General features: G+C 39.8%; 1 protein-coding gene across 43 annotated transcripts in view; it reads right to left on the minus strand.

The window, feature by feature from the left end:
- Positions 1-9,554: 9,554 nt before the first annotated feature.
- Positions 9,555-19,227, minus strand: part of ZBTB20 (zinc finger and BTB domain containing 20) — an 846,256-nt gene continuing 836,583 nt past the window's right edge. For all 43 annotated transcript variants that reach the window (XM_043474915.1, XM_043474934.1, XM_043474916.1 and 40 more), the window contains one exon: positions 9,555-17,822. In XM_043474915.1, the coding sequence (XP_043330850.1) occupies positions 17,401-17,822 (422 nt within the window). In that variant the 3' untranslated portion in view covers positions 9,555-17,400. The remainder of the gene's footprint in view (positions 17,823-19,227) is intronic.

A 19,227-nucleotide genomic window follows, 5' to 3' on the forward strand; every position in this document is an offset into this window, starting at 1 on the left:
AGGATTAGCTCTGGGTCCCAATGTCCTCTGAGCAAATATGCCTTAGCTCAGTTTTTGACATGACATCTATGCCTACTGGCTTCCCCAAGGGCTCAATGGCTCTGCAGCCTCCCCACCCCCATGCCTTTGATGAAGGAGAGAAGGGTTATGAAGCTATAATGACAGAAGCCTTTCCATTAACCATTCCTACTTGATGGTTAACTCACACCGATGGTCCAGTGTGGGAATAAAATAAGAAGGAAAACAATTGGTAAGAGTTGAGCTTGGTAATCAACAAGTGTGAAGTTTCTTCCAGGAAAAAAAAAAAAAAAAGAAGAAGAAGACAAAGAAATTGCATCAGTCAGAAAATACTGCTTTTGGTTTCTTTTAACTTGGAACAGTCCTTGGTTTTTCTCTCATTCAGTTGCTCCAGTTTAAAGTTTAGAATCTAGTGCAAATATCATCACATCACAGCATTCCAGGAGCAATACCCTATCCCTTCATCCCATAATAGGTGAATATTATCCCTTCAGACCTCCTCAGAAGACTGGGACAATGATCCAGGAAAGCATAACTAAACAGATTATTAACCTAGTACTTGCTACAACAAGAAAGGCACTATCACAACAGACCAGCCTCAGCATTTTCCTTGCCATGGGCATGGATGTTTTAACCCCTTCAGCAACCACAATGAAACCCAAACTGTGGCTTTTTCAGTACTTGAATTCATTGGCCAGGTATCTGATTTCTCTATTGGCCCCGGCTGTTGGCTCCGGCCATGCAGAGCACTGACCTGCTCTGTGCACGCGCTGCCCCACGTGTCACCAATGATCCTCGTTTGGTTCTCAATGATTTAGCTCACTCTCTTCCACGGAAGTTTCTTTCTCTCCATCAGTCTCCAGGTCATGACTCTATTAAAGACTAGTTTACAGTGTCAAGTACTATTGTTTATTTTTTCCCTATTTTTTTTAAACTTCTAACCAATCCCTAAGTCATAGAGACAATTCAGTAGCTCCTCTAACAACAAGTCTCCTGTTAAATGTTAAATATCACTGTTAACAGAATGAAAACCTAAGTATCATCACTTGACCACCAAAGCATATCCCTCGAGCCTGTTGTATTACTTTTGCCTTGTAAGAGAGGAAGTGGGGCTCTGGAGATTAAAATCTTTGGTGACAAAACTGGAGTGGGTATGCAAGTTTTAAGGAAGAAGTTCTTTTCCAAAAGCCTCAAGAGAAGTATTCTAGGACAGTTAATGTGAATATATTTTAAAAGGTCAATTATTTCTGTATATAACTTTGGTTTGGTACAGTCAGTATCTTCTCAGTGCTTACCCAAAACACATCTCTAAGTATCTGTTAAGAGCTCTGAATTTAGAGTTTCTTATTTAAAAGGGAGAGAATACTGCTGAAGGGATTGCTTATATTAGTTCTGAAAGCTCTAAATGGAGTCTTCTGCCTAGCAAGGCTGTCAGCTTCCTTAAAAAAATTTCAACTTGGAAAAGTAGACTTGGATGGCTACTAAGAGGGAGAGAGAAAGACAGGTATCAATGAAATCTTAAGAGGCCTCACCCAAGAATTTTCCACATTGATGTCCCAACACGTGACAGTGATCAGAGAAATTCAACAGTACCCATTGATACAAGTTGTGATCCTTTCCTACTGAACCAGAATCTTCAATGCTGTCACCTTGGATCCTGGAAGAGTCCTTCAGCATCTTCACTCTCCTACTATTATTCCCTACACAATCCATTACTTTTCCTGTGGTGACAGATTATTTTATTAATAGTCACTAAAGAGCTGTCAAATTCTAGTTATTTCTGAGATTTTAAAAGGCAATAAAAATAAATCAAATAAAGGAAAACTGAAAACAAAACAAAACAAAAACCAACCCAACTTCAAAACTAGGCTTTTAGGCACTGTTAAGGTCTTCTGTTTTATAAAGGATAGTCTCTGATGGAGCAGCTAGTAAGTAGGTTCCAATTAATCCTCCAACTCTTCCTCCAATTTCAAAGGTGGCCTAGCTTGTTTCAAAATAAACCTTTCACCTCACTGGTTTTTAATGTTTATTGCACTGTTCCCTTACTGTCATCTTAAAGGATTTTACCACATGCATGGCCTTCCTCTTTGGTTAGCCTGATCTAGGTTTCACCCAGTGATGAAAAATCATGCTCAGGCTGAAAGGATACCCCCAGTATGGACAAGGTGAGGTTTTTCTGAAAGGAGGCCCTACCCCTGGCCAAGGTGAAGACTTCCCTGTCACCTCTGTTGGCTTCCTCACCATTGAAACTCTTACTGAAAGCTTAGTTGGAGACAATGTTGGGCAAACTTCTCCTTTTAAACATCTTCAATGTACAGTACTAACTCAGCTTCTTTATAATAAGAAAACAGATCCTATCAGCATGGCAGTTGCTAGGCCTGATCAAGAGTTGGCAGATTCTACAGATTCTCACCAACCTTGCTAAGACCGAGCATGATGAAAACAACCTTCCATTTCTGTGGTGCTTCTAGTTTCATAACTTGCATCTTTCTTTCCCATACCTCACACACTCTCTCCCGGCACAAGTAAATACATTTCAGTAGTGCAATGCAGTGCAGTCATATTTATTTAGTGCAAAAAAAAAAAAACAAAACAAAGACCAAAAAAAACCAGAAGGCCCTATTACAGACCCAAGCTCAGCCCTAAACAACACTTACTAACAGTTACCAGTGCCACAAAAGTGGGAAATTCAGTCTTTACCTCACACTTCTGTGAGTCATCTCTTTTGTTGTCCCTGTTTGTTTCAGCTCAAAGGAAAGAAACAACTAGCAAACACCTAGGCATTATTCTGTAAAATGTTAAGCCAATAGGCAGAATATAAAGGGAAGGAGTTGAGTTGAAACCAAGGGTAGTATTTAGAAGAGGAAAATAGCTATTTAATGCAAAGGTCAGTAGTGGTTTTTATTGAATGGTTTTCATCATGTCAAATGGCTCCGATGCTAAAGGGAATAGGTACAGAAAAAGATAAATCTTTCCTGTTTCCCCAAACACGGTCCTAAATTTAACAGTGCTGGGTTCTTATTTTTGAATAGTGCAATCAGCTTTTCCTCAAGGGCTTCAGGCAGCAGCCACCTTACCTAACATAAATAGAGATACTAAGGGCACTCACTTTTTCACATTGACCTCCTCTCACTTCATTCTTGTCCTGTCCACTTTTTTTGACTTCACATAAATACAGATCTACATACACATACACAGAAATTCTCAAGGCCCCTCTCAGGATGATAGATTGAAAACTGGTACAAATAACTCAGTGACACACTAACACAAAAAGTACAATTATTAAATATAAAAGTGAATTATTACACCAAAATTGAGTCTGCATTGTACCTCTTCTTATATTATTAGGAAAAGAAAAATTCATAGCAGGATGTCTTATGGAGCTTACTTTTTGCTTGAGATTCATCTGGACTTAGTTTGGGATATGGGAGTATTGAGTGATTTTGGAGAGATGCCTTGCCTTTGACCATCTTCCAGCACCATTCTCTCCAGTTTGTCTGGGTCTCCACCCTCCAGATGTTAAGTCTGCTTGTCCGCACATACCCACATGCACGCTGGAAGTCTCAGGAGAATCAGGAGAATATGTAGTTTAGAATAGATTCTAGAAGCATTTGGCAGGGTGGGGTGGAGGGGTCAGCACACTCAAAGTATTTTGAAACAGTATGTTCCCACAGAGTTTCTTGATTCTGTCAATTTCTTGCCTTGGTTTGCCATGAGGATTATGAAGAGACTCTACTTTCCTTTACTCTGAAAACCACAATTCTTTTAACAGTAGAGCAAAAAACTAAATTTAATTAGATATTTGAGAGTTACCCTTAATGTATATCTCAACAGGCCCCTGGGAAAATGTAATTAGTGGGACTAAGGAAGGGGTTTAAATGATGACAACGCTTTTGAGAATTCTCTCCCTCAAGTCTACATATAGATCGCTTCAAATCAAAGTTTGTGCCAAGGAGAGCAGAGGCAGAGTAACTCACCTTACTTTTCAAAGAACCCTCTGGTAGTGAACATATACTAAGCACTTTGGTCTATGTCTAAATCTTATATCAAATTTGGTCATTATTTTATTGTCAGTTCTTTCTGCATAAGCCCCAGAGAGCAGGTTAGGAATAGGGGCAGACAAATTCTATAATTTCTCTTATATGGGTTTGATAGTATTAAGAGAAGTCTTAAATCACAAAGAAATGAGGTTAATTCTTAGGCTGATTAATAGAGTGGGAGAGAATGGCAAACGGTGAATGTTGCTGACTTTCCTTGCTAACTCTGAGAACTGGCTTCAGGAATCCAGAACTGTATCAAATTTAGTCCCATCATACTGTCCTGTTTTCCCTCTTAGCTTTTCCTCTGTTCACTTAATTGAAATTGCAATTATTTTAAATATTCAGCCAAGAATGCAAATTATAGCATAAATGACAGGTTATAAAAAGGTTGTCAGGCTATCTGTAAATTGAATTGAGTTGAAAACAGTATACTTGTATGCTTTCAAATGAAGCACTACAATTTCCTCTTTTCTTAAGTTTCTAATTTGGTTTTTCCTTTTTGTATGGTGGTGGGAATATACATGGGTGAAGTACTGACAATGCCAATCTCCCTCTGTGATTGTCACCTCCAGCGCCAGGTTAAGGAGATGTGAGGCAATGGACAACTGATGTTTCACCATTTATGACTTTGTGAACACACGTAGTTTTGAAATGAAGAGAACAGAAATCTGAACAATTATAGCAATCCATATCCACTGGTTTTGTCATTTTAGTAGTATTCTCTTTTTCTTTTCTGGTGATTCTGTACTATATTAATAAAAAATATCCAAAGAGGGTTTTCATTACATTATCCTCAGCCTTATTTCCAAAATTTGAGAAGGCAATAAGATTTGTAGTGTGTAACTCTATGACCTTCCTCTGCAATCAATTCCTATAAGTTTAGGTAAATGGGGTTTTTTTTTTTTGCAAGGAATAGCATTTATTTTAACTATTCTACCCTCAAAGTGAAGAGAGAATCTTTCTCCTCAAAGTTCTCAGGTGCTACTGGAAAAGGAAGATATACTTTTCATGGAGAAAAGACTCCTTAATGATAGAATAGAAGGCTTTTCATTCTAAGAGGGAAAGAAATAAGATAAGAGTGGGCAGTGATTTGACTGATGCCTAGGGCCATGAACAGTATCAAATTAAAGAATCAAAACTTTACTGTCTTGAGAAGAAAGAGATAAAGGCTAACAAACAAATCAACAAACAAACTTTACTAAAATACACATTCCTCCAGTTTCAGGTTTCTAAAAAGTAATAATTATGCTTAAATCAAGGTTTACAGATAGCAAACAACTGTTTTAATGTGTAAAAGTATTATCCCTTTGCTTTACTATGTTAGTTTCACTTTCTTTGAAGGAATTGTATCTGTGCACACTTGTCCTAAAGTCCAGTGCAGAAAATAAACTGGTTTGCTACCAGCTTCAATCTCAGAACATTTCCTAAGCTATATTTGCAAGTCCTAAAACTACGTATCTGTAAAATTAGATGCAGAGTTCCTGAAATGCATTGTGGTGGTGGTGGGGACAGGGGGAGAAAGCAAGCATTTTATGGAGGAAAAAAAAGGACATCCCTTCTTGTCCTCCCAAATATATACTATCATGTTTCTGACCATTATTTTGCTGCATTAGTTACCATTAGGGCTCCTGACATATGTCAGCTTAGAAAAGTAGGAGGCTTGAAAGCAATAAGAAATTCACATCCTGGACTCGCTAGAATATTAAACAGGATTTAGACATTAATTTAGACTCATGCAGAGGCTGTGGTGAAAAATCCGGGGTCTTGGGGCTAGAGCTCTTCTTGGAGAGCAAAAGGAACAATGTTAGGAAGGCATCCTGGGGGAACCTGGTGATAATCTGGACCAGGAAGGACCTACAGAATCAGATCCTCTCCTCCTCCACATTATACTTTAAATGATGGCATTCAGGATTTAAAAGAGAGTCTTTTATTCTTTCAGAAGTTAATGCCTGAGGAGAGGAATACTTTAGATGAAGAGCATTTTAAAAAATAGATAGAGGGAGTCAGAAGGGATGAAGGAAGAGGAGGAGATAGGAATGATGGGGAAAACATGTTCAATTAAAATGACAGTCGTAAGCAACATAATTCTGACGTTAAGAAGTGTTGGTTTCCTATTACACTCATGACTCAGAGTCTTTTGAATCTCTATTTTATTGTTCTCTATGGTGTGAAATGATGTCAAAAATTGGTTTGATTACAGTAAAAACTGGGTCAAGCCTCAAATCAAATTCAGACTCCATTTCTGACATGAATGTTGCTTCTGTTTGTCAACAGGTAAAGCAAGGAATGAAAGCACATCCCTGCGTGCTCAAAACTTTTAGGTAGTGCTCTAAAGGCCACGGAATGGTCCTCCCAAGTGCAGAGAGCCAAAGCAGTATCACAGTAAGTGTTGGACTTTCAGGTCAAGAAAGACTGTGTTATAGAGTTGCTTGGATTGCGTCCTTAACATCCTATAAAGGGGTAGACCCAGAACTCTATGAGTCTTTGGGACAATGCTCTGGCAACCAGATGCGAGTTGAAATGAGACCTAGCATGATGACCAAGTCACATGGTGAATGCTTAGGTACTGGGGAGTGTATTGCATGGCTCTTCAAGTATCTGTTCTACCCTAATATTATTCTATTTAAGCACAGATTAACTTTATCTTTTAAAAAACATCTGGTTGCAAAATAGACATTTTTAGAAACTTTAGGAATCCTTTCATCCCTTAGTAAATTACTGCTTAAAGTTCTACACCAATCAACAATTGTTTTTCAAAAAGATAAATGAAAGAAAAAATATCTTCTTAATTGTCTCCTAGGCCTTTGAGTGGAAGTGGCTTTACTTGTTTTAGAAGAGCTCATTAAGGCTTGAATAGTTATCAAAATTATTCTGAAATGTGACCCCTTTCATTGGATTTCTCTAAGTCTAGCGTCTGGCAACTATGTCATTTGGCTAAATATTAGTAGGAGTTGAAAGAATCATCATTGATGATTTTTTTTCTCCCCCTCAGAAATGGTCTACTCATATCATGAATTCAAACACTGTGGTATTTAAGAAAAGAGGGGGAAAAAAAAGGCCAGAAAATATTTTTCTCTTTATCTTTGGCCAGATGTGAAGGTGAAAAGAATTCATGACCTCAGCAAATACAGCTGACATTTAAAACTGTGACTCAGGTCCTCCCACTCTCAAAAGAATATTGATAACTTTTAAGACCTGAAAGTACAGTGAAGACATGCTTCACTCTGCCTACGAGTCTGCTGAGCTCACTCGCGTCAATGTTCGTTCACCACATAAAGCTTAAAGAAGGACATTCAGAAGGGGCAGGGGGAAGGGAGGGAAATAAGCCCTCAGGGGTCATGATGACTAGCATTCTTAAGGCAGTGAGGAGAGGAACAGGTAAAGTATTAAAGAGAAACAAGAAATAATAATAATTAAAAGGAACAAAGAGTGAGGAAAAGGAAAGAGAAAAATAGTGAAGTTCATACAATTTGGGTATCAAGGGGTCCAAGGCAAAGGAACAGCTCCCCTCACCCTCAACTCACAATTATGGGTTCCCTGGTTGCTCAGTGGTAAAGAGTCTGCCTGCAATGCAGGAGACCCGGGTTCTATCCCTTGGTTGGGAAAATCCCCTGGAAAAGGAAATGGCAACCCACTCCAGTACTCTTGCCTGGAGAATTCCATGGACAGAGGAGCCTGGTGGGCTACAGTCCACGGGATGGCAAAGAGTCAGGCACGACTGTTCGATTAACTTTCACTTTTCACTTTGTTTTCAGTAGAAATATATGTAGTTGAAAACTTTGGAGAAACAGATGGATAATTTGCTTTTGGACTCAATACTCCTTCCAAGCAGATCAGAACAGGTAATTCCTTAACGAGTAAGTGGAGGGCACAGGGGGAGTTGGATAAGGAACGGTGTGGGCCGGGGTGGCGGGGGGGGGGGGGGGGGGGGGGGGGGGGGGGGGGGGGGGGGGGGGGGGGGGGGGGGGGGGGGGGGGGGGGGGGGGGGGGGGGGGGGGGGGGGGGGGGCGGGTGTTGGTGTGGGACTTGTTGAAGAGGCACAGGAGAATGGGATGGGATTTGAAAAAAAAAATCTACTAGAAAAGATGAAAGGGAGGAATTGGTGTTACACTGAGAAGGCTTTCAGTGTGGGAAGGGCTCTCACGCTGAATATGGTGAACAGCTGTTTTCATCTTGTCCTGAATGTGGAGCTGGTCTTGGGCACCCAGGATAGATGAGAAGTTTATCCATCTGTGGGGTTGTTCAGGCACTATGTTGAGTAACTGAGGGAAGCTGAAGAAGCTCTTTATCTAAAATTACTGTTTGGAAATACTTCTTGCTAGGGAAACAGGATGCCTATTTCTGATGTTTCCATGCGGGCCTTAAAGAAGAAAGGCACCAAGTCCCCACTTAAACAGACAACTGGAGATGCTGAGGGTGACATAGTATCTACACATTTCTGAGTTCTAGTTCTATCAGCCTCTGTCATGAAAAAGTTCCTCAAATTCTGATTTTATTAAAAAAAAAAACAAAACTCCTAGGAAAATGAATATTATATTGCTAAGCTGCCTCCAGGGAAGCACAGAAGACAAGTTAAAATAATTGTAGGCATACTGAAAACAGAAAGTAGTCAGTAAAGAACAAGTATTAAAAATCAGTATTTGAAAATACAGTTGGGACAACTAGGCATTTAACTGCCTCTGCTTCTCAGATGAGCAGCCCTTTGAAATGCAGCCTGTAACTGTTGGCCAGATCATATGGAGGTTAAGTGGCCCCTTGGTCATATTTTTAAAAGCAAATATAGACAGTGACAGTCCTAGAGGGGAAAATCACAGATACATTCATATACACTTCTTTTGTTCTTCAGATATTGAGAGGGTCAGCTAAACAAGATCACTGTGACTATGAAACTCTTTGTGTCAACCATACCAAAAAAATGTTTTCTTAACAAAGTTTTCACTTTTCTACATTTGCTAAGTCCGAGCTTAAAAAAAAAAAAATTAAATCCTGTAAAGACAATACTGAAGCTGATAATATAAAAAGCAAACTAGAGCAGTAATGATTATTATTAAATGCACCAGATTAACTGCAGCAGGTTGGTGATGGGTGATAAATGTGAAGAAATAATATTTCAATCAACTTGTGATTGTAGGCAGATTCAAAAGGAAAAATGAATATAATGTAATATATATTTAAATATAGAGTTGTTATATATAATGTGTATGTTCTAGCTTTCAGAAATACTGCAATGTAGTGTACTGTACTTAAGTAAGCATACCTAAATAGTAACTCATATTCTTCCACGAAGTCACTAGTACTGTTAATTAAAAAAAAAAAAAAAATCATTTTTTTTCCAGTAAAAAGAAACACCTATGGTTACAGTCACAGACTTCTTTTGGATATAGAAAGACAATATACATTTTAAAAAATAATAACAACAAAAAAGATTGCAACTGTAAATAGCCTTACTTAATGGGAGAGGGGAAGAGTCACCAAAAGAGAAGAGGAAAGAAAATGTCCTCTGAATTCTGTGAGCAGAAATAATCCACATGTCATAAAAAATAAGAAGTCACCTAATAAAAGAAAGGCATGGGAGTGGAGAAAACTGAATTCGACTGTTTCCAGGCCACCCTTCAAAGTCAGCTGTGAGAGCCAGGTCTGTTGGTTCAGAATAGTCCACTAAAGCGCATTCTACTTTAATGTTTGAGATGGGCAAGAGCCGTCAATTCTTAGAGATTACCAAAAAAGATTCTTCTGAGAGTCTATTGGTCTGCTAGACATGGTAAACAACCCACTCCTGGAAAGACTTCGGCAAAGGCCACACTGGTTTCAGGAGACACAGTTTGTGAATGATGATGGTTTCCTGCAGATGCAGGCAGGATTAAGGAAGCTTTAGTCTGGGAGTCAAATTCACAAGTGGGTGGGTGTTTGTGCGCATACACTGGGTTGCATAGAGGAAAAGAATGGAGGACTTTGAGCCACAGAAGGGCTCAGGCCAAAGTCTGTATGGGCCTTGCCTGCCTTCCCCAGTGCCCCTCCTCCACAGGAAACCTGGGCAAGAGGGGGTGCCCCAGACTGCTGTTCCCTCTTGTCTACTTGCCAGTGGAGGACATCTGTTCTACCTTCTTCTGGAGGAAAGCAGCCTGTCACTGTGGGTTCGCTGTGGATCCAACAAGCTGCCTTTGTTTCTCCTAACTCTGAAACGCTGCAAAAAGCAACAGAGTGGGCAGGTGACTGGTTCCTGGGAAGGGAGCCACCAGCCTTGAGTGCAGTGGTGGGAAGAGGCAACGGTATCTATGCACCAGGACCTGTGCCTATGTGTGCTTTGCTTGAGATGCACACATGACCAGACTACAGCAAGCACACATGCAAAGACACATGTCCACACACACGTCAATAAACCCCATAGAAGCGCAGTTGGTTAAGTGCACTCTACTTCATACAAGCATATTCAAGTTTCTCATGAAAGGGGTATACAGAAATTACTGCTGGTTGGGCTCCTTCAGAATGTCCTAAAGCCTCATTACAGACAGTGGACAGCACTAATGCATCCAACTAAGGCAACAGAGCAGAAGCATGAGATACGTGAGACCTCTAACTAGAAATTCCAGACTCTATCTTGTTGTCACTGGGGAATATGAATGTGGAACAGTTTTGTACTGAGAGCACCTCACACTGCGTGTGTACATGCATAATGTATACTCATTTACAGACATTTTGGACAGCAGCTGTGACATACTAGATGGGTTAAGTCCCTTTCATTACTAGAATCTACATATAAATTGCAATGGTTTTGCCGGGCAATAACAAACTTCTGTTGCAACAGTAGTAGAAACAGATGTCTCCTAGGGGGTTAATTTTTTTTTTTTTTTCTGTCTTGGGTGTATTAGAATCTCATTGAAGCATTTTGAATCAAGGAAACCACTGAATTTGAAAGAGGGCTAGTTAGGGACTTTTTACACTCTAATTAGGTATCTCAAAAGCCAGGACTCCAATAACTGTGGCTAGATTTTCCCTACAATCTGCAGATTGTGCTCCTTCATTGAAGATTTGAAAGTTGTGAGTTTGCATTTAAACAAAAAGCCACCAGATAAACCAGATGCTCACTGAAACTGAGAAAAAAAAAGTTTAGCGATATATACTGTACAGGAAGAGAAAGCTTTTTGTTGAGATTGTTCTCCCTGCTAAGGAAATGATTCAACTAGCATCTTAGGCACCTGTGATCATGTTTCATGGGACTCACTATTTAGCTAATAGGATGTCTATTTTGCATCCAGCCCAGACGTATGTCACTGAAATACGATAAGAAATAGCAGCCATTCCTGAAAGCAGCCAGTTCTGTACAAGTTTGGTGCCTCCCTGTAAAGTCACTGTTTCCATAGTCTTCAGTCATGAATAGGGCTCAGTTTTGCAATAATGCAACCATTAAAAGGCAAGAAAGGGCCACGTCTTCACACCCTTCCAATCTCTCTATTTCTGTTCTCTTCCCTGGGCTTTCTGATTTAAGGCAGTAATTCTTTACTATAAGTGGCTTCCTGTGAAAATACCTTAACTGAGGTCACTTCAGATTAGATTTAGTCTGAAATTATTCAGTTTTTGGAGCAATAGGCTGGACCTGAAGAACCACTGGAATCCAGGCATTTTTGGTCAGCAGTGTGGAAAAATGACGTTTCTTGTTTCAACACAGGGCATTTCTACCCCTCATTCAGTGAAATACATAGTTGAAAAGGGACCCATGCTGTGCAGCCCTCATCTTCTACCTCTTCACCCTAAAAAGAATCCAAACAGACCCTAGTGTTCACACCATTTCCTGGGATCTATTTACGTGCACCACTGACTGCTACAGAGTCAGTGTTCTGTAGATATGCAGAGACTGAGGAAGATCTTTGGGGTGTTTTGGTCAGGTTAATCACTTGAGTATCTAGTACTAGAAATGATGCTTTGGGTTATTGGTTTCCAAGCTCTGTGTTTACAGGGACACTAAGTCACACGGCTTTCCTTCTTGGGGAGGTTGATGCAGCATCACAAATGGCAACTCTGCACAAACAGCTGTTGGGAATGTTCTCTCCAGAGCAAGAGCTCCTCTGTGCCCCTTTTTTGTCTCCATTTGCAGCCTGAGCACCAAGGCAGAGATTGTTTTGAAAGTTTGCCCCGTGCCATCTATTTCCTGGGCACCTAGGAGAAGAGCCCCTTTCTCTGCGAGAACACAGAAGGGGAAGCAGCTGCGGCCGCCCGACTGCAAGGTCGCATTTGGCCTCGGGGAGCCTGGTGCGGCTCAAGCACCCTCTTCACACACTAGGCACCGAGGGGCACTGGGCTGCCTGGCTCTTCTGTGGAATCAGGGAGTCTATTGAAATTCTAGTGGCCCCTTCCTTTTGTTTGACACCAAGTCACATGGTTGTGTCTTTAGTGTCCTGTTTTTCTCTTTATAAAATCTTTCTCTGGGGGACAAAATTGGCCATTTAAATAAAGTTCTTTTATAGTAAGTAGAGAGGTTTCTCAGAGCCAGAAATCACTCAAAAGAAAGTCTGTTGACCCTACCCGTGGAAAAGCCCAGAGCTTTCTCTAAATACATCTTGCCAAACTTCCTCGTTTTGTGATTGGATGCTTTCTGGCTTTGCATTATTGGGTGCTGAATACATTTTGCAAACCTTCTGTTCTCTTCCCCATGGCTCCCAGGTCCCTGGACTTCAACTCATGACTACATTAAATAATTCTTTCATACAATGTCTTTTAAGTCAGGTCACAACAGACAGGGCACCCCCTCTCTTCTCCTAAATTCCAAGGGCATCTCAGGTGGTGCCTACTCCTCCTTTGCACATACTGTTGGTGTACTTGGATGATGGGGGTATAGGAGGTCTTTAGGACCAGTGTGAAACTAACACACCCAGAAGAAACTTTTTCTCTTTTCATATCACAATGCACGCATTCTAACTGTTCATGGGTTAGACGTTTTCTTGGTCCTTATAGAATGTTGGGCTGATACAAAACAAAACCTTGTGACTTTTAAACAAAGAAAATTCAAGTCTTTCTAAGGCCAGGAGCTACTGTGACCTCCGAGACGCCTAGGAAGAAATGGCCTTCAGCCTGAACAACAGCGGGAAATTATCCTTGACACCTACTCACGGCACAAACAGATTTAGAGCATTAGGGATTTGGGGAAGAAAACGTCTATAAAATTGTATTAAAAGCTAAAGTTTACAATTCAAACTATATAGTAAGAAATATTTTGATATAGAGACTTTCATTTCAGATTCCTTTTTGGCCTGGCTTGTTTCTCAACCTTTTCCCCTGTGTAGATTTGTATCAGATCCCTGTGTCCCAATTTCTTCCCTTTTTTGGGTTCTATTTTACTTCCTGGGAGTTAGGGGGGTAGGTACAATTATTAGCATTTATTATATTAATAGGGACAAAATTGCCAGCTCTGTTAAGATGCTACTGATGTTTTAGGGCTAGGACGTTTTATTTTTCATAAACTACATCTAAATGTCTTGAGATAAACATTCCCCTTTGACTTTTCTCCTTTCCCTTGTCCAGCTAATCCAGTTTTAAATCCTAAATTGCTTGAAAAAAAAAGGTACTTTTCCATACCAGTTCTTGTTCCCTGTACTTATCCTAAGAGGTCTTATATCTGGAACATTTGATCCCATTACATCTATTTTTTTTCCCTGGCTACTGAAAATTTTCTTTTTTAAAAGCACTCATAACATCCTAGCATGATGTTCAAAATGTAAGAAGGTTGTTGGATTTGAAACTAGAAAATAAAAAAGAATCCATGCTCATCTTCTATTCTCAAAGCAAAAGTTTTCCCCTTTCCTAAGATGTTGATGATTATTTAATTTAAAAGGAAGGATTGATAAACTAAAAGTTCCTTTATCCTTTTGAAACAGGTACAGACTGGTTTATTTCCCCAAATGTACGTCAGTTCGGAAAGCAGCTCTTTCAGAGACCAGAGTATGGAGTAACAACCCCACAGCAAGTTCACTGCTCCCCAGACTTACATCTCCAACTTCAGTCTAGCGTCTTCCTTTCTCCAGAGGACAATCTGTCAACTATTTTGGACTATGAGATGTCTGGGAGGAATATACACACAGTAAGAAAAAGCCTACTGTTATATAAACCTGGATAGCACATGTCATTAAAATGATTACCTCATTAGGAATTCTTCAGGGGTCCTTCAACATTTAAAAAACAGAGAAATACTTCATTTGAAGGGGAAGGATGAATATTAGGGTTTAAACTCAACTGGAATTTTTTTCTCTTACATGTTCTAGAACAAAAGGTAAATTTTAACCCAATTGCTCAGTTTTTTTTATGTGACAAACCAGCATTAAGGCAAATGGGTCTCTCTCAGATTTGAGAAGCAGATAGCTGAATGTGGTCCATACTGGCATCCAGGATCAAGTTTCTGGGGGTCCTATAACGTTGTCTACTTTGCTAAGATTTGAGTAAGGACACCATTTTAAACCAGCAACTGTCAAATAATTCAAAATATTTTAAAGTGGCTCTTGACTTTCTTCCATTTGTAACATATGCTGAGTGATTTCATGTCATTTTCCTTTAGATTACAAAGATCTTTTTTAATGTCAATTTTTTTTTTTTTTCTGTGTTACATCATGGGTTGAACGACTTGTTTTTCAAAATATCAAAATTCTATGACATGGTTAATTAACTAATGCTCCCTCTGTTGGTAGTAGGTGGAAATACTGGAGTCTAAGATAGCTACTTCAAAAAGCACAATTAGCAAAAGAAAATGGACTTTTTCTTATTTCTGAAGCTATTTTCCACCAGCTTTTAAAACAGGTCAGTTTTGGATACATAGTTTGTGGTAGGACTCCTCTTAGAAATCACAATGGGTAATACTTAAAGGTCAGTTAATCATCCATGGCTACATTAAAATTTCTAGCAAAATATTTACTGAATTAAGGACCACAGGACCAAATCAAACTCACATATACGCCAGTTGCACTAACCTAACTAATTATCAGCAAAAACTTATAGAAAAGATACTAGTTAACCAATTCTAAAATGATGAGTAAAACCAATTAAGCTATTATACAGTTGCTTCCCTTGAAAGATTTCTCCCCATTTGTTGCACAGGTTTTTTTTTTTTTTTTTTAAATAAATAAGTTGCTGATAGGAAAATTAAATGAAAATGCAAAGTAATTTTGAAACTGAGATATACTTTTCCTTCTTTTTTTTTTTTTTAAACTACAGTTTAGTGTTTCTGCTTTGTTTAAAGATTTACTTTCCCCCTTACATATATTAAAATATGCCCAGCAGTGAAATCACCTTTGGAGTTTTTATAAGGTTTAAGAATTCCTATGTTTGAGTTGGAATCCCTTTAGAACACTGTCTATAATGGGAAAATCTCTATTCTGATACCTTGATCAGGACCGAGGAGAGAAATCTCAACTAGGAAGAGAGAGTGGCATCTAAGATGATGCGATGAATTGGTCTTCCGGATGATGGATGTTGCGCATCTGGGAGATTTTTGTTAGTTTCTTTAAAACCTTACCAACAAGCAAGGATTGATAAGGCATCTAAAGAATAATCATCTTATTTAGCCCTCTCAACCAGGGTGGGAACAGAGCTGATCTTTGAAAGGAAGAAAGTGATTGTGGCATTGAGGCATCCTGATCTGCAACAGGCTTCTGATAATGCTGCTCTCTATAGTTGTGAAGGGTGAGGAGGGACAGCAGAGTTTCGTGAACTCCTCCTCCTGGCTGACCACAAAAGGAAAGGACCCATTTGTCAAGACCTCTAGAGTACTAGTGTTTCATCAAAGAAAAAAGGTAAAGTCAATAGAAATTCTAGAATCACAAGATCTCAATGAAACTTTCAGAGAAGCAAGAAATCTGTTTCTGAAAGATAAAGTCCCTCCCGTGAAAAAGAACAGAATTCTAGATGAATTGGTGAAAAAAATATTCAGTGGAGCAACATAAGCTTGCTAAAAGTTGAAAAACTACATATCAAAATACAAAGCAGCAGTTCAAATTACAGCAGGGATGGGCTGGCCAGAGGCCCTCATCAACTCAGGCAATACTTAAAATAATAAAAATTAAGAAAAATTTAAAAAAATATGAAGAAAATATCCTTCCTCTCTTTCAAATATAACTTTAATTGCCTTTTATTCTTTCTATCTGGAAGCAGTATCGCTAACCTTAACAGTCTTGACTTACCAAAAAATATATATATGTGTGTGAAATAAAAGAGAAGGGATTGGTGGCAGTGTATGCAAAACCAAAATGAAAAAAAATTACTTTTAACAATATCACTTTTTTTGTATTTTTTTTACACAAATACTGTTGTAAATATATTAAAAAAATCAGCATTCTATCTGGTAAATGTCACTTTTGCCCCTCTATAAAATTTTGAATTAAAAAAGCCTCAAGAACTTTTTATTATTCCCCCCACCCTCCATTTCTCTTTCTTTTTCTCTTCCACAAGAATATATCCTGACACTTTTTTTTTTTGCAAAGATTGTTGGAAATAATCCTTCTCTTGTACCTAGAAACGTAGGTGCAAACCTCTGATATCTTTGTTTTATCTGCATTCCTGCCTTTCATGAAAGTCCCTCTTGATTGTGCTGAGGCTGGAGCTCAGCGAAGACACTGAATAAATACGATAGCCACTGTTGCTTGATGCTTGTCCAAGTCTTCCTGGCTTCTGCTGAAAAGGGGGTGTGGAGGAGGTGGGCCAAGGTGTGTGGACTCAGCAGAATCTTGGGGAGAAGCCAGCCATTTGTCTTCCCCACACCATCAAACCTACACCCCCTCCCACCCCCACAGCCCTTTTTATGGAAATCAGACAACCTGGTAGGTGGAAAAGAGCAGGGCCTTCACTCTGGGTTTTCAACCAGAAAGTGATATATTCCACAGTTTAAAATGGTTACTGTGAAGTCCAAGTGGCCAGAATTGTGAAAATGTCCACTGAAACACTGCAAGCGGTGTACTTAAAGACAGTAGGCCTTTTAGATTTTGTTATATATTTTTGTAGTGCTCTTCACAAGTGAAAAAAAATTTTTTTTTTAACTTTTTTTTTTTCTAAAGATTTTTTGTAAAGAAGGGTTGTATTTAGAGGCCAGTAGCTAGAGATCCAACCAGTGGACCTCCAAAGCACTACCAGGCCTTAAGGCCACCATCCAAGGGAGACTGGGAGAACTATTACTCCCCCTGAGCCTCCGGAAATGTAATGTACCAGCAGGCAAAAAACAGTTCTTCATGTAGTACAAAATGAAATGAAACAAAAACGAAAACAGAAAGTAAAAACGAAACCAAAACATTTCTTAAATTCTAGTGCCATAGCTTTTTTGTTTCTTTTTTGTTTTGTTTTGTTCATAAGAAGGAGAGAAAGATACTACTTATCCATCAGACACGTGCATCCTCATGTGGTCGTTGAACTGCTCGATTTGGTCAAACTTTGCTGGGCAGACGGAGCAGACATAGGTGGTCCCCTCCGTGCAGGCCACCACCCCTGGGGGGCCAGCGCGGGACCCCGGGGGTGTGCCCGCAGGAGGGGTCCCATTGCTGGCACTGTGCAGGGCCACGTGTCGCTCCAGGAGGGTCTTGTGGGAGAACTTCTTTTTGCAGATGTAGCACTCATAGGACTTCTCGCCCCGGTGGAGGCGCATGTGCACATTGAGGGAGCTCTTCTGGGTGAAGCGCTTGTTGCAGATGCTACACTGGTACGCCCTCACTCCTGTGTGTGTCACCATGTGCTTGATAAGGTAATCCTTTAAGGAGAAGGAGCGCCAGCAGATGCTGCATTGGTGGGGCTTCTCACCTGGCCACAGGGGAGAGACAGCAGAACGGACGGAGCGAGACACAGCCAGGGAGGGAGAACAAGAGGCAGAAACACAAGACAACAGAAAACAAAAACAGAAACATTAAAAAAAAAATCTGATTGGTCAACGGAGCACCCCTGATTGGAAAGATCCAGTCCTTCCTGGCCTCTCAGGTTCTGAGAAACCTTGCTTCAAGGTGCTGCCAGGAAAGTTTAGAGTGCTTCAGGTCCCCATGCCAGAAAATGGTTCTCTTGGAAAGCTACATGACATTCTCCAGTAAAAGTCTTCTAAGATCCTTCTGTGGAGAGAGCAAGTGCTACTTCAAGGGGGTCACTTTCAATGCCTTCATTAGCTGTATGTCTGCTATTTGCATCATTAAGTACATAAAAAATAAGAGAGAGAAAAGTTCTTTTGGAAACATAGGGATCTCTAGAATCTTTGGGAACTAAGGATGGTGGTGACATAGCTTGCCTCTCTGGAGACAGTAATCATTTCCAGTATTTTGTCTAGTAAATGCACTTGTGCCTGGATCATAGGTCTGGAAAATATTGGTTTTTGTAGGAATAAGTCATTCTAAAGAGCTATGCCTTTGATTTTTTAAAAAAATCTATTTTAGACAGAAATCTTCCCAAAAGGTAAATTTAGAGAGTTAATTGGTTATTCTGTCTAGACTGCCCTGAACTGCAGATTGGCCTTGTCTTGTGTGGAGGTTGAGTAGGTGGTAGATAGCATGATGATCTCAGAGTCAAATGGTCCTGTTTAAATCTAGGCACCGAGGCACAGCCTGCCACTCTGATGAATCTCCAAATGCCTCTGAGGTACATAGTTCTGCTTACCTCACTGTGCTGGTGTTGACATAAAATACATATGAAATCGCTTTGCAGACCACCAAGAGTGGTGTGGGAATACTTGGATGGTGTTCTTATTACAAGACTATCCATCCCTCCTCCACCATTAAATGGTTCCATACGCTTTTTTTGAACTCTTGGGTCAATTTTAAAAATAGTTTTCTCTTTCTTTGCTCTCAGTGTGTTGGCTGAAACCCTTCTTTCTCCTCAGTTTACTGCTTTGGTTTGCTCTTGGCTTAGAAACCAAATGATAAAACTTGTTAAAATCTGTAATGTAAATAAGAATATTGTCACTGAATGACCACACGAAATAGTCTTCTATAAGTAACATCCATGGGCCTGTAACATCTCTTTGGATAAATAGAGACTTGTTTTTGTTGGTGCTGTTTGCCTTCATCTCTGCTTTTGGAGGGTGAGTTGAACTACAATATGGTGTTCCCATCTCTCCCACCTCACCACTGACTGCCCAAGGCAGGCAGCCAACACAGAAAGTCTGTCCGTGTACCCTCTCATTGTTGTGTGCTGTTTAGTCACTAAGTCGTGTCCAAACACTTGC

Source organism: Cervus canadensis, chromosome 7 (assembly GCF_019320065.1).
Source record: "Cervus canadensis isolate Bull #8, Minnesota chromosome 7, ASM1932006v1, whole genome shotgun sequence".
NCBI lineage: Eukaryota > Metazoa > Chordata > Mammalia > Artiodactyla > Cervidae > Cervus > Cervus canadensis.